The sequence below is a fragment of the Haliotis cracherodii genome, unplaced genomic scaffold (genome assembly GCF_022045235.1).
Source record: "Haliotis cracherodii isolate W230 unplaced genomic scaffold, xgHalCrac1.p SCAF_35, whole genome shotgun sequence".
In the NCBI taxonomy this organism is placed as follows: domain Eukaryota; kingdom Metazoa; phylum Mollusca; class Gastropoda; order Lepetellida; family Haliotidae; genus Haliotis; species Haliotis cracherodii.
In genome coordinates, this window is record NW_027266292.1 from 2,222,071 (window position 1) to 2,244,056 (window position 21,986).

A 21,986-nucleotide genomic window follows, 5' to 3' on the forward strand; every position below is an offset into this window, starting at 1 on the left:
CGTTAGTCGCCTTTTACGACAAGCATAGTCGCCTTTTACGGCAAGTATGGGTTGCTGAAGACCTATTCGACCCCGGAATCTTCATGGGGCTGGTCGTTAGAGGTGACCGGCACTCGGCATTAAGGGGCTTAAACAAGGACTGGTCGGCTTGGAGTCAGTATACTGTGTGTGAGGGGGGTATTCATTTTACACTGCGGCACAAGAGTACCGACACACGTCCGGAAACGTACAGTAAGCTACTTTCACTTCACATATGATGTTGCACTGTATGAAGTACGGTAATCTTGAAAGTATATAATCGCAGCGTCTCTATGTACCAGTTACCACACAGCCTCTATATATCATCAGCTCAGTGTCCATTTTCACAGCTCTATTTACCACCGGGCCTGTATTTACTGTCTGTTGTGCGTTGTTGAAGCTGGGTGAAATATTTGGAAATACGGTACTGGGCCGCGATCCACATAGCGATCGAAGCGTTAAGACGATCGTAACTCCCATACTGATGTAGCACGGTAATCTTGATCAAATCACCGACCTTCAACTGCCCCGACAGACGCTCAAACCACAACTCGGAGGCGGGCTGATATATCACACAAAAGGTCAGTGAATGCTGACGTACCTGGTTCGTATTGAAGGCACGACATTAACCTTGAATTAAATTGCTCAGTCCAGACTCAATGATTATAAGAGGTCCGGTGTTATAGAGGAAACACGGTATCCTGATTTGCTGTTTATGACCAACAATGAACTAGCTATAACTGCTCCTAGCTATTGGCAACGTCGAAACTTTTCTCCCGTTTCCTATAGAAAAGTGCATGCACCAATAAGGGTGCACTCTCCAATTTTCAAACCAAAGGTGAATCTCCGAACCCATAAGCCTCAAACTTAAAGGTAGCAAGAATTCAACAGTCATTGTCATCGGATAAGTTTTCAAGGTCTAGGGACAATTTCTCTCCCCCATTCTCTCTGATTAGGCTGTCAATCAGCTTAACAAGATCAATGACCATTTCTCTTTTCTTCCCAAGATCTGCTTCAGTGTTGTTGAATAAGACGTAACGATTTTGACAATCCTGCAGTAACATTCGCATTGGACCGCTGGCCGACTCTATATGCTGACTAAATGTTAGCGATTTTCCATCCAGCTCCATCTGACGGTGAAATGAGTCCCCGCGAGTAAAGACGCAGATGACGTGCTTCTTCAGGATGTCCTGATCTGCCTGACGGAGAGACTCCACTGCAGAGATCTCTTCCTTGCTCAGACGCTCGGTGGCGGACAGAATCAGCAGAACCACATGAACGCCGTGAGGGAACCACATTCCAGATTGACGAAGCATGACCATCACATCCTCGGCCAGAGCCTGATCAACCGCGCCATCAAGATCCATCACATTAAGATCCCGTCCCCCCACTGATTCGCTGATCTTCAGATTCTGAAAGAGTATTGTAGCAGTTGTTATTTGGCTCGAAAACTTTTTCTCTCCAAAAATTGTGTTTCCCGTTGTGCTGGCACCACGATTCGTCTTACCCATCAGAATTATGTCCAAAGGTTCCCCTGGGGGTAGGTCTGCCACGGGTGTAACGCTCTCCTAAAACAACAAGGTTAAGGTTAGTCATATCGCTCTTTGAGCTGGAAATCCAATTACATTATGACGTATCAACTTTAGATGTTATGGTTCTCACAGGCCAAGGATCATAATCGGGAGGAATCTTGACTTGAAACCAGCGGATTTGACATAAGCACAAAACTCTACAGAATGGTCATTTCGCTGTAATGACCCCCGTGCCTTTTTTAAGGACTATGTTTCATCAATAACAAAATAATGTTTATATGTCACAAATCTAATGTTACAGAAATATCATTCGAAAGACCCTAAGTCTACATAATATTCTGCGGATAAATCTACACGCCTATTCGACTGATTGGATATCAACTGCATCATAATAAGAACCATTGTTCGACCTTTTCTGTATCTAAATCACAATTATCTTTTTTCAGCATTTTTCTGACACATCTCTCTTTAAGACAATTCTTCTTACCTTGGGTGACTTCAATTCAGATATAAACTTTGAGACTTCCTTTCTGAAACCACCCAATTTCTTCTCGGAGTCGTAGTCTTCGAAGGCCTTATCAATTGGTTCAGACTGTCTCCTCTTCTTCTTTGTCAGATCCAGCTCTGCTACGACCTTCTTGTACAGTCGTAGCAATTTCGCGAGACGCTGATCAATGGCACTTGCCTTTTTCTCTTGATTTTCTGTCAGTTCAACATCAACGTCTCCCAGAAATGAATCCAACATCTCCCTTGCTGCGAGGAGGTCATCAAAATTTGCCTCGAGTTGTTCAAGAAGAACCTCTAAGCCTTTGTCCTTCAACATGTCTGGGAGGTTGGACGAAAGAGATTTCAAAGGTACAAGCTCACATCTGCACGGGCATCCTTTCCCATCATTTTGTTTCATTACTTCACGTTTGAAGTCATCCAGGACTTGAAGCATCCCATCAACATCTCGTGGCATGTAGCTAGTCGGTGTTGTAGAAAAGTAGTCGATGTTGATCTCGGAGCTGCTGCTTAAGTCGTTTTCCAGTTGCTTGAACTTTGCTTTGGCTCCGGCGTCGACCATGCCTTTGAATGATAGTTTGCCTTTCAAATCAGCATGGATATCGTTTAATTGTTTTTTGTCTGAATTCTTTATCCGTATTCGAACCAGCAATTCCCCTCCATATGTGATGCTCCGGACAAAATGGGTCCCTTTAAATTTTTTCTTTATACCTGATTTCAACTTCGTTTCTTTCATGGTTTCTGTTCCCTGTAATAGAAATTCCTTTTTAATTAATTCCTTTTTTTGAAGAATTACATATGTGACATATTTCGAACTTGTTTGGTTTTACGCCGCTTTTAGCAATGTTCCAGCAATATCACGTCGGGGGACACCAGAAATGGGCTTCACACATTGTACCCATGTCGGGAATAGAACATGGGTCTTCGGCGTGACGAGCGAACGCTTTAACCACTAGGCTACCCGACCGCCCCGATGTCCGATGTGAAATGTGAAGGTTAGCCCAGAAACCCGCCTTACAGAAGTCCCCTAAGTCGTAAAAACAAAACAGTAAGTATGACTACCGCCCAGGATGAAGAAACTCAAAATATGTACTTTATCGCAGGATAAAGTACCGTCGGCATCTTTGATCTTTCGCCCAAGCATCTTAAAACATACTACACAAGGTGGTTTCTAAACTACATGAGAGATGTTTTCACTCAAATTATACCTTTATACGAACAATACAAACAATACCCCCATAACGTCCCGCAGTATGCAATTTTTATCACTCTTGTCAATGACATGCATTTATACGCGTCATACTCGTTATATGTCTGAAACAAGTGTACGAGTCACGGGGGTCATACTATCGTACTCTCATACGAGTCATACCATCGTACCGTCATGCGACTCATACCATCGTACCGTCATGCGACTCATATCATCGTACCGTCATGCGACATACCATCGTACCGTCATACGACTCATACCATCGTACCGCCATACGACTCATACCATCGTACCGTCATTTGAGTCACACCATCGTACAGTCATGCGACTCATATCATCGTACCGTCATACGACTCATACCATCGTACCGTCATACGACTCATACCATCGTACCGTCATGCGACATACCATCGTACTGTCATACGACTCATACCATCGTACCATCATGCGACTCATACCATCGTACCGTCATGCGAGTCATACCATCGTACCGTCATGCGAGTCACACCATCGTACCGTCATGCGACTCATACCATCGTACCGTCATGCGACATACCATCGTACCGTCATACGACTCATACCATCGTACCGCCATACGACTCATACCATCGTACCGTCATTTGAGTCAAACCATCGAACAGTCATGCGACTCATATCATCGTACCGTCATACGACTCATACCATCGTACCGTCATACGACTCATACCATCGTACCGTCATGCGACTCATACCATCGTACCGTCATGCGACATACCATCGTACCGTCATGCGAGTCACACCATCGTACCGTCATGCGACATACCATCGTACCGTCATACGACTCATACCATCGTACCGCCATACGACTCATACCATCGTACCGTCATTTGAGTCACACCATCGTACAGTCATGCGACTCATATCATCGTACCGTCATACGACTCATACCATCGTACCGCCATACGACTCATACCATCGTACCGTCACGCGACATACCATCGTACTGTCATACGACTCATACCATCGTACCGTCATGCGACTCATACCATCGTACCGTCATGCGAGTCATACCATCGTACTGTCATGCGAGTCACACCATCGTACCGTCATGCGACTCATACCATCGTACCGTCATGCGACATACCATCGTACCGTCATACGACTCATACCATCGTACCGTCATGCGAGGCATACCATCGTCTCGTCATACGACTCATACCATTGAACGTCATGTGAGTCAAACTGTCGGGAGAGTCAATCGAGTCATGCTGTCACGCGAGTCATATGACTTTGCGAGTCACACCTATCGGACTCATACCGTGAACCCATCACACCGTCATGGTAATACGACCAGAGATTCATACCGTTTCAACGTTAGCCACAGCAATGATTTCCAGCGTGTTGTCATCAGTACGGCACTCCTTCAGATATGACCCTGTTCCCCCAACCATGACCAAGTTGGCCTTGACCTTCAGTGAGAGTTCCCCCGATATGTTAAGCATATCATGCACGTCTTGTGCTTTTTGGATTACAGAATAGTGTGCTTTATTCCGGTGACGATCTATTTTTTCCACTTTGGACATCGATTCGTCTGTGAATAGGTCCAGGCCAGAACTGTAGGTCTTCAGGTCATATTCTCGACCCAGGGTCATGCCCGGCTGGTATGGAACCGACTCCGTCTGCATGGTTCTGTAAAGAATGTTACACGTGAACGCTGAAACTCTAACTGTATACGCACATGTAAAAAACACAACAAAAATATTGGGAAACATACTGTGTGTAATGTGTAACCGAGATAAACAACCCGAAAGCTTTCAAAACAACCAATCAACAAAAATCAAATGCAAACGTGCGAAAATGAAACCCAATTTCGTCGTTACATAGAAGTGAGTTTGGTTTAACGCCGCTTGGAACTGTATTTCAGTTTTATCAAAGAGTGACAGGTTGATGAAGGGGGAAAGCCCGAAGTGACGCAGGCCTTGCAAAACCATGCATCAGAACTATCAACGTTTGACTTGACTCAAAAACCTTAAGACATGTCAATTCCTATCTGCACCATCTTCCCGTGGCAAGGGCGTTAACTGACTGTAAAAGTCCAGTTTTCACTCTTGCCGAACTAGGCTGGAATCGCTGGGCTCGATCGTAGCGCCACCGGTGGCTATTACGAGCTATGTCCCTTCTAAGCCTCTCCTATGGACAAATCAGATTCCACCTCTCGTTAAACAAAATGGCGGCACCAGTCAAGAGATCTGATCGATAATCAAGATCTTCATTGTGATAAAACGGTCTTACGTCGCGAAGTGCATGAAATTACGTGAGCGCCTTGATTTAAAACATGAAAAGATTTGGAAAATATCAGTTGATAACGAGTTGGCGGTGCACATGCTTTGTAAATCCTGCAATCGATCGAAATCTGCACGACAGTTTACGAACCGGATTTCGATTTCGGTGCGCTATTTGATTGGATTATGCATAGACTCGTTAGTCCAGCCAAAATGTAACTCCATAATACCAGCAAGGTTGGCAAGGGTGGAAACTGGACTTTTATAGAGACAGTTAACTCCCTTGCCTCGGGAAGATGAGAAGAACCAGGTTCAAGTCTGTAAAACTCGATTATTTACAGACCGCCGTCATATAGCTGGAATATTGCCGAGTGCGGCGTTAAACAACAAACAAACAAAATCACAGATTCAGGTCAATTTGTCAAACAATGAAAGCAAAAGCCTTCTGAAATTCTGGACCTCCTCACTGATAACATCAATTAAATATTTGGGGGTAAGACATTTAAGTAAGAAGTGGGCAACCCCATGAGGCCTAATTGTCCCCCCTTCTTGCAGATCCGTTTCCTTATGAATATAAATTAGAATTTCGAAGTCAAAACAAGGTCATTTGGCCATGTTTCATGTTTACATCTATGCATAAGGTTTCAGTGTAACTAAACACTCCCGCAAGACTATTTCAAGAGGGATTACTTTAATTTTCCCTTTATGACAAGCAATATACTTGCAAGCCTTGATGTCTTCATTTCACAACTTTCGAGATACAATCGAGCATGCTGTTTCTACCAAGATTTAAAAGACCGTCATACAACTCTTGCACAGAAGTTGTTTGTTCAAGGTTACAACATACAAGGCCTCAGTAAAGCTCTCAACAAGATTTGTGGTAGACATGTGGAGGACACTTGCAAATTTGAAGCATCAATGACAAAAATGATGTCCGATGCAATTCCCTATTTTGGTTTTTATTTTGTTGTTTTTTCAGGTGAACAATTGACTTGCCTTTGCATGTGTTTGTGACGGGGTGGGGGCAGGACACGCACATCTTTTCGCGGACACCTGGTATCATCACTGTTTGGTGGTGACTCATAAACCCAGGGTCATGCTTTGGTCGGAATTGTACAATCGACTCTGTTTGGGGCAGAGATTTCTTATGGATATGGCAAGTGTCACACGTGTCACACATTACAACCACTCGTCATATCTGAACTATTAAATGGCAGGAGGCAAGGGGGGCCCAGTCGTTTAAGGCGCAGCGATTCGCTGTGCAAAGTTGCGTCCCTTGGGCACGCCAGAAACCTATGATTGTGGGTTCGAATCCCGGTTCGCCCCGATTATGTTTCTAGGTTTGTCAGCACCATACCCGTGCTCGTGGGTTTCACCGAAGTGGTAAACGTCTGAGACCTGCATCACTTCGGGCTTTCCTCCCACATTAAGCTGACACGTCGTGATATAACTGGTATAATGTTAAAAACGGCGTTAAACCCAACTCACTCAATCACTATTAGATGGCAGCAAGTTTGAAATGGATTATCAATGATTCACAAACACAAAGAAATATATCCATTGCATGAAATGTGTCATAGACGTGACATACAATATTGTAAGTTTTAATGTTCCCGGATCTCTATATCCGTCGTCATAATTGCGCAAGCTTGGAGCTGGTAAATGTGGCCGGTTCATTCGCAGTACGGTCGCCAACTCATTTTTCACTAAGCCCCTTATCGGACGTAACAAACGGTTTATTTGGGATAACACCTTCTCAGTAAAGTAAAACTCTTGTACTTTTTGGGGTTGGGTCGAATCGGGGATTCGTGTGCTGGCATATACATTGGTGCATGTCACAGTTCTTTTAAATATTTATTATTACAATATCCGACCCGTGAAGATTCGGGGTATAATAGGTCTTCAGCAATCCATACTTGCCTTAAAAGGCGAATATGCTTGTCGCGACTAACGGGATCGGGAGGTCAGGCTTGCTGTTCCGCCGTCATATAGCCGGAATAATGCTGAGTGTGGCGTTAAACAAACAAACAAACAATATTACAATATCCACATGTATATTTTTAGCTGCGCCTTTATGGGAGACTTTCGTCGTGAATTTCGTTATCAATACTCGGGTCATTCAATACCAAAGCAGTTTTCCGGGATTTCGAAGGCCGTTCTTTCAGTTAGGTGGGTTGTGGGCGTATATATAATGTCAGGGATATTCAGATATGACGAGCCATTTGAAGTGTAAGTGAAAGGACATGACGGTCAAATATAAATCGTATTTAAACATTAAAGCGCTACCTTTTGAAACGCAGGTTTAAAATTTCTTTTCAGTTAATTCGTGTGCCGCGCCCAGCGATTACACGAGCAAGATTGGGGTTGACAAAAGGTCTATTGAATTTTCAAGCTTTGAAATGTAGCATGTTTATAATTTTACACATGCCAATACCATTCAAATGATTCATAATAGCGGATAAACGTGAAACCTTGACTATTTGATTTTAATCTGTTGATTATTGGTTTCAATACGCTCATTGGAGGCTGCTGTCGTGTGACTTTGTAAAAGGCCAACACATAACATGTTACGTCATAAGTCCTGGGTCACACACGATTCGAGAGATCATTCAAATATAGAACAATTCAATCTGCTATTGTGCGGTTTTGAAATGGGCTTCACATAGTGTACCCATGTCGGGAATCGAACCCGGGTCTTCAGCGTGACGAGCGAACGCTTTAACCACCAGGCTACCCGACTGATAATATATATTCAAGAAGCACCATCTGTGTGCCCAGTCAGCACATCATGGTTGTGCTGTTGGTGCCTAGGAGCACATCGTATGCTTAGGGTGAGACGTCACTTTGTCTCTGGACCAAGGTCAATAGCCAAGGTCACCTCATAAATGTCATAAATATATTGACTGGAAAAAGTAACTATACTTCGTGTAATGTTCAATAAACAGAATAATTCTGAAATAAAACAATGGATATTTGAATGCATATTCATCCAGACATCTCCTCGGCTTCAAGGTCGCGATTAACCCAGATGTACGTGCATGTTCATGCACGCCGCACAATTTGGGTGTTTGCGGGTTTGTTAGGAGCATGATACTCATACACGTGTTTTTGTAAAATGTTGACAGCACACAACGATTGTTTAGCTATGAGGTGCTCATACTAACACGTTTATGGGGTGGTGAAGAAAAGCAATAGGGATTAGCAATTACGTGATTTTAGACATATCCATGGCAACATACGGCCTAGTCTTTGGAATTAAAAGTTCATTGAGTAAAAGGTTCTCCTGTATCGGCAGTCGTCTAAGGCGCCGCGATTCGCTGTTCCGAGTTGCGTCCCTTGGGCACGCCAGAAACCTATGATTGTGGGTTCGAATCCCGATTCGCCCCGATTATGTTTCTAGGTTTGTCAGCACCATACCCGTACTCGTGGGTTTCACCGAAGTGGTAAACGTCTGAGACCTGCATCACTTGGGGCTTTCCTCCCACATTAAGCTAACACGCCGCGATATAACTGGAATACTGTTAAAAGCGGCGTTAAACCCAACTCACTCACTCACTCATGCGCGACTTTACATTGTTTTAGCAGGTTTCTCGAAGATTCAGTTTTGCATATAGGTAGGAACACTTACCGTCGTTAGAAACTTGTCCAGTACTGTTCACAGCTCCTTGTTGTGCGTTGTCAGGAAATGACGCAACATAAACAGAAACTTAATCTTTTTTGTCAGCCATCTATATTTATATCAATAAACATTACAAAACGATTCCCCCTGAAATATCTTTCAAATTGCGTGTATTTCAAAACGGTTAGAATTATTATTTAAGGTGATTTTATATCGATGGTCCCTTATCCTTTTGTTTTAAAAAGCACTCCCATGAACATTATTTGGGATAAAACTGAGAATATATGTGTCTACATCAAGCTCCTCACAGCGATAGTCCGTTAGGGGATCTCTCTATACTATCGAGAGTGTAACGAAGGTGTCACGCGCTGGGAAGGAGCTTGTGTCTACATGGTATAAGGGAGATAACTCTGCTTAGAATATCGCTCTGCTGGTGGCAGACCAGTTTCCTGTTCTTTCTTTGTTGTTTAACGTCGCACTCAGCAATATTCCAGCTGTATGATGGCAGTCTGTAAATAATCGAGTCTGGACCAGACAATCCAGTGATGGACATCATGAGCATCGATCAACGCAATTGGAATATGATGACATGCATCAACCAAGTCATTTACGATTATTTACAGACCGCCGTCAAAAAGCTGGAATATTGCTGAATATTGCTTGAGTTAAGCAACACGCACGAAGGGACGCATGCACACCCGCACTAGTTAGCATCCATGTGCTTGTCGATACTGTTTTCTCCGGAAAACAAAATTCAAACTTCATTCACTAAATGTCCTCACAAAAACTACGAAAAACAGCCATACGGCATGGTCATACATTAACTGTATAATCTGCGAGGCAAAGACAGTATACACTTGAAAATTGGATGTGACCAAACAATTACAAACGTTATCAAAACGTTACTAGGCTGAAACAGTCGCCGAAACACTGCAGACTAGACTAACATATAGTCTCTGAAATGAACATATCGTACAGAAAAAAACAGTTCAGTTATCTTAATAAATATCTAATGAAAAGGGAGCCCAGTGATTCTCTTCATTTTCAGCCTGACACTGCAGTAATCTAGACTTGCCAGATATTATAGACTTGCATGGGCTGTAGTTGATATATTTGTATCAGGGTCTGTAACACAGACTACACTGCAGACGTGAGGTCTAAAACACAACAATGATACCCGTATTAAATACAACCGCCTCCGTGGTCTTGTGGTAGAGCGTCCGCCCGGAGAGCAGAAGGTCCGGGGTTCGATCCCCGGCCGCGTCATAACAAAATACGTTAAAAAATGGCACTTGTTGTTACCCTGTCTGGCGCTGGCCATGAAGGGGCTAAAACAAGGACTGGTCGGCTCGGAGTCAGTATACTGTGTCTGAATGGGGTATTCATGTTAAATTGCGGCATGGTATCTCAGTGAGCTAGCACTATAAATCAGCATCAGTCCGAACTAGTACAAGCCGCCACACTCACGTGCACGTCGCTATATAAGTGCAATAATCTTGGACGCGACGTTAAACTTATTTCACCTCACCTCACCGTATTAAATACATCACCAACCATTTCTTGTTTGTTTCATGTCTGGTATTCATCAAATAAAGATGTATACTTTCTTTTGCGCAGTAATTTATTTTTGCAACAAAGCACCGGTGATTGTAGTTGCTATGGCAAACTCGGTTTATTGTCTATGTTTGCTTGTCATATCAATAAATTTTATCGAAAATATTATAACGAAAATATGTTACGGACAAAACGGAAGGTCTTGTGTAAGAATATATTTTATTTCAAAATATCACAGTTTTTTATTCAAACACAAACATAAAGATGTAATGTCATGGTAAAAATTTCTAAATGATGGACGGAATAGATTCACAATGGAGATATTTTAACAAAACTCAGCCTGTAAGAGAACATTAAATGGCAGACACAGAGAAGAGGAAAAATGTACATTTGCCGGACATCACGTGATAATCGTGACAGTCCTTCACGCAAGACATATTTACAGGTACAAGATACAAGATACTTTCATTGATACTTGAAAAAAGTTTTTTGTATCAAGAATGAGTCAAATACGTTCAAGAGAGTTGTATAGAAATCTACTGAATAATTAGTTTGATTTCCCCACATGAGAATATCATAAATTGAAAATATACCGAGGTGTGTGTGTGGGGGGGGAGACAGTTGCCCCCCCCCCCCCCTAGACTTTTTATAGAACACAGTTTTATTTGAATCAAGTTGAGGACAATTGATACTTGTACACATATGTGGGTGTATATAAATGCAACAATGTAGCGGGTAAGGTATTCGGCCACAAAGTCGTGTTGTGAAGAGCCACTCGGAGAGCGAACAGTTAAAAAACTCGAACGTCGTTAAAACTGTCATGTCCTCGTTGCGTGATAATCTCGAGCTTTATTCCTGTCGACAAGTTGAGCCAAGTCTCGTTGAAATTCAGTCTTTTAATCCGAAACGATCTCTGTCTGCGTGCAGATCCGAGGACACCTCAACAGTTAGTGCGTCAGCTGTCTTTCTGATCAATCAATCAGCGTCCAGGCTTATAAATTCACCATTCCGACAAGCATATCTGATTTCTGTATCTCGAAAACGAATATAATCGGGGACTTCCGACATTCGTCACCAATCGCCACTTTCCGTAATCTGACATCGGCTTCTCCAGGAATGACACGAGCTGGTCAAGAATGGGAAAAGAAAATCAGGCCGCACCCCATCGCCATGGCATCTCCACCCTAAAGCATGCACCATGGAACGAATATTTGTTTTCTGTGTGGGTTTTCATTTGTACAAATCGCAATTTCCGAGAGGTAAAAATGAAGCCGAATCGTTTAAGAAAGCTGACACCTGATTGGCCCAAAACCCACTCATCCTTCATTTGATTGGGAATTAAAGTTTGACCAGGGTTCACCTGACATGAGGGACGGTTGTATATTTTCAACAGAGGGATTTTGTATCGGAGTGATGAGATTGCGTTGAGTCATCATTTTGGACACAAATATTTCGTTTTGTAAGAATTGCGCGATGTTATGCTGAATTGTTGTGTGGAAAGTTGATTTGAACAAGACGCCGTGAGACAGATAAGTCTTAGTGACTTCGTAATATCGATCACTGGGTCAGTGATATTAGGGCCACATTATTATACCCCCGTCCTCCAAGGATGGAGTATATAGTTATTCAAAATGAAAACAAACCGTCAGTCCGTCCTTCCGAGAAACTTAGTGTGCGACCTATAAATTGAGAACTACTTCATAGATTCGTTACAAAGTTGGTGAACGCTTTCTATACCAATAGGAGAGATGCAGTGCGAAGTTTGATTTCAATATTAGGATTTTCTGAAAAAATACAGCCATTTTTTATTTTCTTACTTTGTGCGACCTGTAATTTGAAATTAACTTCATGGATGCCTTTCCAATTGGAGGTACAGTGACTGTACCCATAGGAGAGGTACAGTGCAAAGTTTGATTTTGATCAGTGGATTTTCTGGGAACATTTTAAATACCACCTATCTACGATGACGCACCAGTGCATCTTTGAATCATGCCATTACTATGTTATATTTTTGTGCTTTTTAAGAGAAACAGACTCAAATGTTTAAGCATCAATATGTATCCAATATTCCTCTTCGGCTGATGTTGGAGTCGAGGTCGGGGGTGTTAATTAGTGAGCGCTGCTCCCTTTTTGTCGTGTTCATTTTACTTTCCTCAAATATTTTTGATTATCTGTATTAATAAGGTTCCTATTCATGGCATGACAGATTAATTATACTAATATGAAAAAAATCGGGTATTCTTTAACTTCTTTTGAGTAGTATATGTTGTTTCATAACGTGGATCAGTCAAGTCATAGCAAGTCAAAACAACTTTAGAATGCATGTATCAGATTGGTTCACGAATGACGATGTTGTTACAGCTGTTTAATGAAGCATGTATTTAATGAAGAATCAGCTGTGGCAAAAGCTGTCACATTCAGAGTGGTTGAGGATGGGTTTACGCCGCTTTTAGCAATATTCCAATATCACGGCGGGGGACACCAGGAATGGCAGCGTTAGAAATTGGTACTAGTCCTATAGTCCCTGACCAATAGTTAAGGTATCATAAGGACTAGTAGAAATTTGCCATTTTTTGGGTTTTGCTATATACTATCATTATAAGGACTAAAACTGTTAGTTTCTATCGCTGAATGGTCTTCACACATTGTACATATGTGGGGAATCTAAGCCGGGTCTTCGGCGTGACGAGCAAACGCTGTAGCCACTGCCCCATCAATCAGTACTAACCCATGTGTGTGTGTGTGTGTGTGCGTGCGTGCGTGCGTGCGTGCGTGCGTGTGCGCGCGCATCGGGTGTTAAACAAGGTTTGGTTTCAGTAAATGTGCGCAGTTGACAGACAGCTGTCACTCGTGTTCCTAGACAGTCATATTTGAATTAGTTCATCAAATGCTCGTTGACGTCATTATCCCTTGTCATGTGACTACATCCGGGCGATCACAGAGAAAATGACAACGGCGGTCATCAAGGAGAGGGAGCTGGTTGGCGTACCTGCGGCGTTCTGAAATGATATCACGACACACGTAAACAAATACACATTATATTTTTTTGGCCAAACTTCAGAATGGAAAGTAGTCATTAAATCATTTGTTAGGTGAAGAATTTCCCCGAACAAACAATAGACTCTCGCTGGCGACCAATACTGCCAACAGAACCAGAATGGTTCTTACACCGTGAGAAGGGACGAGTTTTAACGACTACAGTCTGTTTGAACGTATAACAGAGTATGGTCAGGGGCGAGTTTTAACGACTACGGTCAGGGTCGAAGTAAACGGAACGCAACAATGGTCCATCCGCGAATCGGCAAGATGAAATATGTCTTAATAATATCTTGACGTCTTGGGGTATTTGGATCAAAATTGTATTCTACAGTGAGTGGTATTAGCTGATAAAATTAACGTACGTCAGGAGTGGTTGAATTTGTAGTCGTCGTGACGTCTGTGCTTGTCTTGGTACTCTTCGTGACGTCTGTGCTTGTCTTGGTACTCGCCGTGACGTCTGTGCTTGTCTTGGTACTCGCCGTGACGTCTGTGCTTGTCTTGGTACTCGTCGTGGCGCCTTTGGTTGTCTTGGTACTCGACGTCAGGCCTGCGCTTAAGGTGGTTGTGGCTGATGTTGAACTCTTCGTTGTGACAGAAAAAATCGTAAAAAACACAGCTGTGACGTCACTGTATTGTTAAAATGATTCTTTATTTTGAACAAATTTTCCCCGACTGTAAATCCTATACAGTGCACTTTGACCCACTTTACCCCGACCTGCCCCACCCCGCCCGTTGTGTCACACGCATGCGCAATGGCTAATAGGCTGATAACAAACAACGACCGATCACAGGTAATACTTACGAGCGCACTGCTGCTGCTGGCGGTCGAGGCTGGAATGAAAAGGAAAGAGAAAGAAACTTTTAATCTTATTACTGTCCCTTGTGATTTGGGTGAAGGCAAAACATTCAGGACGGTACGACGAATAAAACTAAAAATGAATTAATTTCAATTTCAAATAAAACATTTGTTTCCTCTCACGATTCGTCATATTTCGTTGTGATTTGAAGTGTTTGAGATATATTTTCAACAGGTTTCAAATTTAAATTCGATTAAATATGTAGGTAACCTAGCTTTTCGTTGATAACTCATGTATGTCTTCTTCCTAAAAGTTTTAAATCAATAGAATATGACTACCACTACTACTACTACCGCTACTAATACTACTACCCTACCACTACTGCTGCTGGTGCTGCTACTACTACTTCTGCTGCTACTGCTGCTGCTACAACTACTACTGACACTTTTACTACTGCTGCTACCAGTACAACTACATCTACTGCTGCTGCTTCTACAACTGGGGCGACGGGGTAGCCTCGCGGTTAAAGCGTTCGCTCGTTACGCCGATGGCACGGGTTCGATTCCACATTGGCACAATGTTTGAAGCCAATTTCTGGTGTCACCCGCCTTGATATTGCTGGAATAATTCTAAAAACGGCCTACAACCATATTCACCAACTCACTACTACTACTACTACTACTACTACTACTACTACTACTTCCACTACAACTACTCACTCAGTATATCGTATCGGAATAAAGATTTAAAAGAGATTTCTACGCTACCGGTACAGCAGTACAACCACTGCTTCTGCTACTACTACTACTACTACTACTACTACTGCTGCTGCTGCTGCTGCTGCTGCTGCTGCTGCTGCTACTGCTACTGATACAACTAGATCAGTGAAGGTCCGGATAGAGAATACCTCTTCAGTTATCCATACTTGCCGTAAGAGGCGACCGACAGGATTGGGAGGTCAGGCTCGCTGACATGGGTGATGTTTGTCATCGTATCCCAATTGGTAGATCGATTCTCATGATGTCAATCACCGGATTGTCTGATCCAGACATATATGGTAGCATTACAGACCGCCGTCATACAGCTGGAATATTGCTAAGTGCGGCGTTAAACAACAAACTACTACGACTTCTTCAACTACAACTACCTCTGTTGCCAAATCAGGAACTACCATCCTTTGTCCACTTACTTGATTTTGACGAACCCGCACGCACTGTGCACAGAGTCAATAGAAGAACACACAACGCCTTCATCCTGAAGTTGTACAGTTATCTGGGGAAATGTAGCAAGGTTATAACATTGGTAGCTAATAAGCGTACACATTCACTGTACAAGACAAAGGGTAGTTAGTCTTCCTCGTCAAGTGCCAGATTCTTTTGTGCGAGGGTTATGAACAAACTAATATCGGAATACTTTTAAGTACAGTCCGGGCGATGTTAAATCTGAGTCGCCCCTGTATGGTATGCATTATATGGTATATAGATCACAAACCAAATTTTGTTTACAAAAGCAGAATAACCCCAATTGTTCTTTCCGCTGAATGTGTAAAGTATATTTTATTAAAATAGTTAAAATAAACCAACAGAAGAAAGAAACAAATATATGCATGCAGCTAAATTAAAATAATCGTAGGTTAATAAGTGGGAAAATCTTAAAATTTAGGCATGATTAAAAGTATTTCCAATAAGATGACATCGTCAAATGACTGCTTGTTATATCAACTTCCAGATGAATATGCAAAGTGTACTTATTTTAAAACAATCAAACAAATTTTATTTTGAGAAAACAATGCAAATATGAAATCTTACCTGACAAGGGGCGAAACACTCTGCAGCGAACTTATTAGTGCCATGCGGTCCTCGCGGGCACGGATTTATACCCAACGAACCACGCCCCATTTTGGTCACGTGGTTGTTGCAATGCATGGGTATGTTTTGTCGGGATTATGCAATCCCACTTTTATCTTTACCACGTTTCACAACCCTGAGAAAAAAAAGATTGGCTCTATTCACGTCGGAAATGTGGAAGGTTCGAAGTCTATATTTTGCGACAACTGAGTGAGTGAGTATGATTTTACACCGCTTTTAGCAATATTCCAGCAATACCACGGCGGGGGACACCAGAAAATGGGCTTCACACATTGTAACCATGTGGGAATCGAACCCGGATCTTTGGCGTGACGAGTGAACGCTTTAACCACTAGGCTACCCGACCGCCCTGAACCGAACTTTGAAGGAATTATGTGAACAATTGAAAATTGCAAAAAAAATAATTCATATTGCCAGGAGTAATAAATTGACATAACTTTAAGACGCGGATAAGAGAAAAGCGTTGTAAAACAATATCAAGCTGAAGGTGTTATGGCAGGAGTTGGTTGGTTGGTTTGTAGTTTACCGCCGCACTCAGCAATATTCCAGCTATATGACGGCGGTCTGTAAATAATCGAGTCTGGACCAGACAATCCAGTCATTAATATCATGAGCATCAATCCACGCAATTTGGATTGATGGCATGCATCAACCAAGTCAGCGAGCCTGACCACCCGATCCCGTTAGTCGCCTTTTACGACAAGCATAGTCACCTTTTACGGCAAGCATGGGTTGCCGAAGACATATTCTATCCCGGAATCTTCACGGGTGTTTCCTTGAGATTCTAGAGGCAAGGAGAGGCGAGTCGCCTAAAGTGCCGCGATTTGCTGTGAAGAGTTGCCACAAATCAAACCAAGATCTATTATTAACGGGTTCGAATTCACTCCTATTATGAACCCTGGTTTGTCTTTCCACTCAACTAGCAGGTCACTGATACTGTTCAAAGCGGCATTCTACCATGACCCTGAATAATGCTTAATTCTGATTGGTCAAAATCACATTAAAAATTAAGAATCTAATTTCATTAATACCCCCAAATTAACAAGCTTTTTCACATAATAACTCGAAAACACGAGAATACATCGATCTAACGATCGAAATATTCCAGTCTGGGCAAGACAATCCAGTGATTGACATCACGAGCATCAATCAATCCATGCACTTGCATCAACCAAGTCAGCGAGCCTGACCACCCGATCCCGTTAGTCGCCTCTTACGACAAGTATAATCGCCTCTTACAACAAGCATGGGTTGCTGAAGACCTCTTCTAACCTGGATCTTCATGGGTGAGAAACACTTCACGGTGATTTCGTTGGCAGTGGTTGATGGTCCCAGCAGGCTCATTTAAACCAGTAAATCATCAGGTTAACGTTGAACATAACAATAGATCGGGACTGTCCTCTGGGTTCAGTCAAGTTGTAAATAGCTTTGTCGCCGTGAACAACAAGTTTGACAGCCAAGGTCAGTGATGAGTAACTGTATCAGTGTTGAGGAGATACTTCAAACTAGCTTGTACATAAGTTCACCTTGAAATTAACTAAAATAATTTTATTTAGTAAAGTTTAATGAGATATAAATTAATTCAGCATTTTTGTCACTTTGTCTACAATCTGTCACCCTCCAAGAAACGACTGAAATGAGTCAAAGCAGTGCAATATATGCAAGAAGTTACGATGAAATGATAAGGCTCAACTTATCACTTCTGTTTAAAACAAAAAGCTTATTGTATCCATTATTTTGTACCAGTCAATAATATAAGTAATTTATCTTCAATTTGAGGACAAACTGTTACTTTTCTCACGTATGATCCCTTTCCGGAATGTTCTACAATACCTGACCTATTTGCCCATGTATCATTAAAGAGTTCTCAAGGGTATATGTTTTATTGACCTTGGTGTTGTTGTACAAAACAATCTTAGCACTAAGACTGTCGTAAGTCTAAGTTAAGGTATGATAGTTACGATCAACGGGATCGGGTGGTCAGACTCGTTGACTTGGTTGATGCATACGTTTCTGAGGAAAGATCTAAGGACACTGAAGACCTGGAAATCAGAATGGAGCATCGGATAAACACCCAAAGAAGAAATCCCCAGTCTCTGAGACTCTGAAGTTAGCAGATCCCGGTGAGGTAAAGTTGGGTTTAAGCTTCGCGTTCAAGACGTGCAATGTGTGTGTTTGTGTGTGAGTGTGTGTGTGTGTGTGTGTGTGTGTGTGTGTGTGTGTGTGTGTGTGTGTGTGTGTGCTATTCCGGGCTAATGCGCTAGCCCAGCCGCAGTTTAACATAAATATCCCACTCAGACACAGTATACTGACTCTGACCCGAATAGTCCTTGTTTTAGTCCCTTAATGCCCAGCGCCAGGCAGGGTAACAGTATGTACCATCTTTTAACGTCTTTTGGTATGACGCGGCCGGGGATCGAACCCGGCCCTTCCACTCTCCGAGCGGACGGCCTACCACTAGACCACGGGGGAGGTCTTAGAAGATCCAGACATCTACCCAAATATCAGAAATTTGCTTATTATTACAAGCACGCTGCCAGTGAGCAGTGCTGAGGCCGAGAGATCATTCTCTGCATTGAGACGGTGCAAGGCCTATCCTAGACAGAGTTACGCCCTTTGGGCACGCCAGAAACCTATGATTGTGGGTTCGAATCCCGGTTCGCCCCGATTATGTTTCTAGGTTTGTCAGCACCATACCCGTGCTCGTGGGTTTCACCGAAGTGGTAAACGTCTTAGACCTGCATCACTTCGGGCTTTCCTCCCACATTAAGCTGACACGCCGTGATATAACTCGAATAATGTTAAAAACGGCGTTAAACCCAACTCACTCACTCACTCACCCAGACACAAAATGGGCGATGAGCGGTCACCAGGACTTGCCCTGATGAACTAGACCTAGATGTGAACATTCCCAGCATTTGTAAACTATCCGCAGAGAAATACTGAGAATGTTTCAAACCTATGTTTCTAAAAACGCTACTATATGTACATCTTTGTTTGTTTGTTGTTTAACGACGCACTCAGAAATACTCCACCTACATGACAGCGGTCTGTAAATGATCGAGTCATGACCAGACAATCCAGTGATTGACATCATCAGCATCCATCCACGCAATTGGGATACGATGACATGCATCAACCAAGTCAGCGACTCTGACCACCCGATCCCGTTAGTCGCCTTTTACGGCAGGCATGGGTTGCTGAAGACAAATTCTACCCCGGATCTTCACGGGTCAGAATCATACAGAGAAGTATGTTTCCAATGCGTACCAATTGATGACAAAACTAATGAGTCACGTGTCGTTATACTTATCACGACATGTTGCACGAGATTTACAGACTTTACACGCTAATCCTGCACAAGACAAACGATGCATCTCGAGTCATGGATCTATGACGTCACATGAGATGCGTTCATGAGCGTCGGTTCACACAACATACCAGTATGTTCATTTGTGCATCAAACCAATCTAATATCTCTTGAATATGAGTTCGTTCTTCATATATTAACCCAAACATATGATATTCGCGTTTCTTTTGTCGTAAATACGTTCATTATATGTTCTTGAGGAACACAGCAACACTGACAAGACAACGCAACTTGTCATGAAGGGTTGTGTCCCTTGACTTCCCGGATCGCTTGTTGATTCTCCTCGATAATGGACCCGTGAAGATTCCGGGGTAGAATAGGTCTTCAGCAACCCATGCTTGCCGTAAATGGTGACTATGCTTGTCGTAAAAGGCGACTAACGGGATCGGGTGGTCAGGCTCGCTGACTTGGTTGATGCATGTCATGAATACCAATTGCGTGGATTGATGCTCATGATATTAATGACTGGATTGTCTGGTGCAGACTCGATTATTTACAGACCGCCGTCATATAGCTGGAATATTGGTGAGTGCGGCGTTAAACAACAAACCAACCAAATCCTCGATTATGACCCTTCTCCAACACCACTGACGGCTTTTCGTCCCACATACAACAGACACACTGTGGTATTACTGAAATGTTCAAAATCTATAAACGGTTGACGGTTGACATTGGAAAGGGTTTAAGTTGAAACAACAACAGGAGGACGACCCGGACTGAGGATAATCTCCCACTGAAGGAAACCCTTAAATCGCCAAGCAACGTCTGTTTGAACATGCGCATGTCTACGTGCAAACCAATTTATTGTAACGGTTGTTTACTACGGGCAGGACAGTCAGACAGATTGTCACTCCAAAAAAATCTCTTTATCCGCTCGTATTAATTTTTTTAGTTGTAAGAATTTTGTTTTATATCAATTCATGAGTTTAGGAGACTAACATGCCACACGAATCACAAAAACTCTGCCAAGACTCGGCTCTTTTTGCACAAGGTTTTAGATGTGGCGTGCTGATGTGCACATAGGGCAGTGGTAAATACGCTTCAACGTTGCCCTTTGTCTTCATGTGTGAACTGCCGTGTTCGCTGTCCTTCCCCAAACTGGCTCGTTGCGAGGTAATACAAGCGCTGCCAGACAATAGGTGACGGCAGTGACATCCCTTGTGTTTGTCAGACAGCGTTAAATCCTACGTAAATCTCCTGCACTTTGGAAGAGCATAAGCTTGCCTAACTTTGGAGACTACACATTTAAAGTAGAAAAAGAAAATGTTTCTTTAATATAAGATTACAACCACACTACTCATTATAGCGATACGTCACATTACAACCACACTACTCATTATAGCGATACGTCACATTACAACCACACAACTTATTATAGCGATACGTCACATTACAACCACACTACTCATTATAGCGATACGTCACATTACAACCACACTACTCATTATAGCGATACGTCACATTACAACCATACTACTCATTATAGCGATACGTCATATTACAACCACACTACTCATTATAGCGATACGTCACATTACAACCACACTACTCATTATAGCGATACGTCACATTACAACAACACTACTCATTATAGCGATACGTCATATTACAACCACACTACTCGGTATAGCGATACGTCACATTACAACTACACTACTCATTATAGCGATACGTCACATAACAACTACACTACTCATTATGGCGATACGTCACATTACAACCACACTACTCAGTATAGCGACACGTCACATTACAACCATACGTCATATTACAACCACACTACTCATTATAGCGATACGTCACATTACAACCACACTTCTCAGTATAGCGATACGTCACATTACAACCACACTTCTCATTATAGCGATACGTCACATTACAACCACACTACTCATTATAGCGATACGTCACATTACAACCATACGTCATATTACAACCACACTACTCATTAGAGCGATACGTCACATTACAACCACACTTCTCATTATAGCGATACGTCACATTACAACCACACTACTCATTATAGCGATACGTCACATTACAACCACACTTCTCAGTATAGCGACACGTCACATCACAACCACACTACTCATTAAAGCGATACGTCACATCACAACCACACTACTCATTATAGCGATGTCACATTACAACCATACGTCATATTACAACCACACTACTCATTAGAGCGATACGTCACATAACAACCACACTTCT

At 42.5% G+C, this 21,986-nt stretch overlaps 2 protein-coding genes across 2 annotated transcripts; both read right to left on the reverse strand.

Moving 5' to 3' along the window:
- Positions 1-587: 587 nt before the first annotated feature.
- On the reverse strand, positions 588-9,427 carry LOC139477752 (uncharacterized). The gene is made up of 4 exons (XM_071260159.1): positions 9,154-9,427; positions 4,608-4,932; positions 2,038-2,802; positions 588-1,586 (listed from the first exon to the last, which is right to left on the reverse strand). The coding sequence occupies exons 2-4, from the start codon at positions 4,926-4,928 to the stop codon at positions 903-905; spliced, it is 1,770 nt and encodes a 589-aa protein (XP_071116260.1). The 5' UTR covers positions 4,929-4,932; positions 9,154-9,427; the 3' UTR covers positions 588-902.
- Positions 9,428-14,100: 4,673 nt separating this feature from the next.
- LOC139477750 (uncharacterized) lies at positions 14,101-16,386 on the reverse strand. Its single transcript, XM_071260156.1, has 4 exons — positions 16,348-16,386; positions 15,724-15,806; positions 14,540-14,568; positions 14,101-14,318 (listed from the first exon to the last, which is right to left on the reverse strand). Exons 1-4 carry the CDS (start codon positions 16,384-16,386, stop codon positions 14,101-14,103), a joined length of 369 nt encoding a protein of 122 aa, XP_071116257.1.
- Between the last annotated feature and the right edge of the window lie 5,600 nt (positions 16,387-21,986).

Excerpts from the sequence above, each read along its gene's own strand:
- LOC139477752 (XM_071260159.1), bottom strand. The coding sequence starts at position 4,928 with ATGCAGACGGAGTCGGTTCCATACCAGCCGGGCATGACCCTGGGTCGA. Across the intron at positions 2,803-4,607 it reads CTGTGGCTAACGTTGAAACG|GGAACAGAAACCATGAAAGA; the intron begins GTATGAATCTCT and ends TTTCTATTACAG. Across the intron at positions 1,587-2,037 it reads CTGAATTGAAGTCACCCAAG|GAGAGCGTTACACCCGTGGC; the intron begins GTAAGAAGAATT and ends TTGTTGTTTTAG.
- LOC139477750 (XM_071260156.1), bottom strand. The coding sequence starts at position 16,386 with ATGGCACTAATAAGTTCGCTGCAGAGTGTTTCGCCCCTT. Across the intron at positions 15,807-16,347 it reads TGCAGAGTGTTTCGCCCCTT|ATAACTGTACAACTTCAGGA; the intron begins GTCAGGTAAGAT and ends ACATTTCCCCAG. Across the intron at positions 14,319-14,539 it reads CCAGCAGCAGCAGTGCGCTC|AGTTCAACATCAGCCACAAC; the intron begins GTAAGTATTACC and ends GTCACAACGAAG.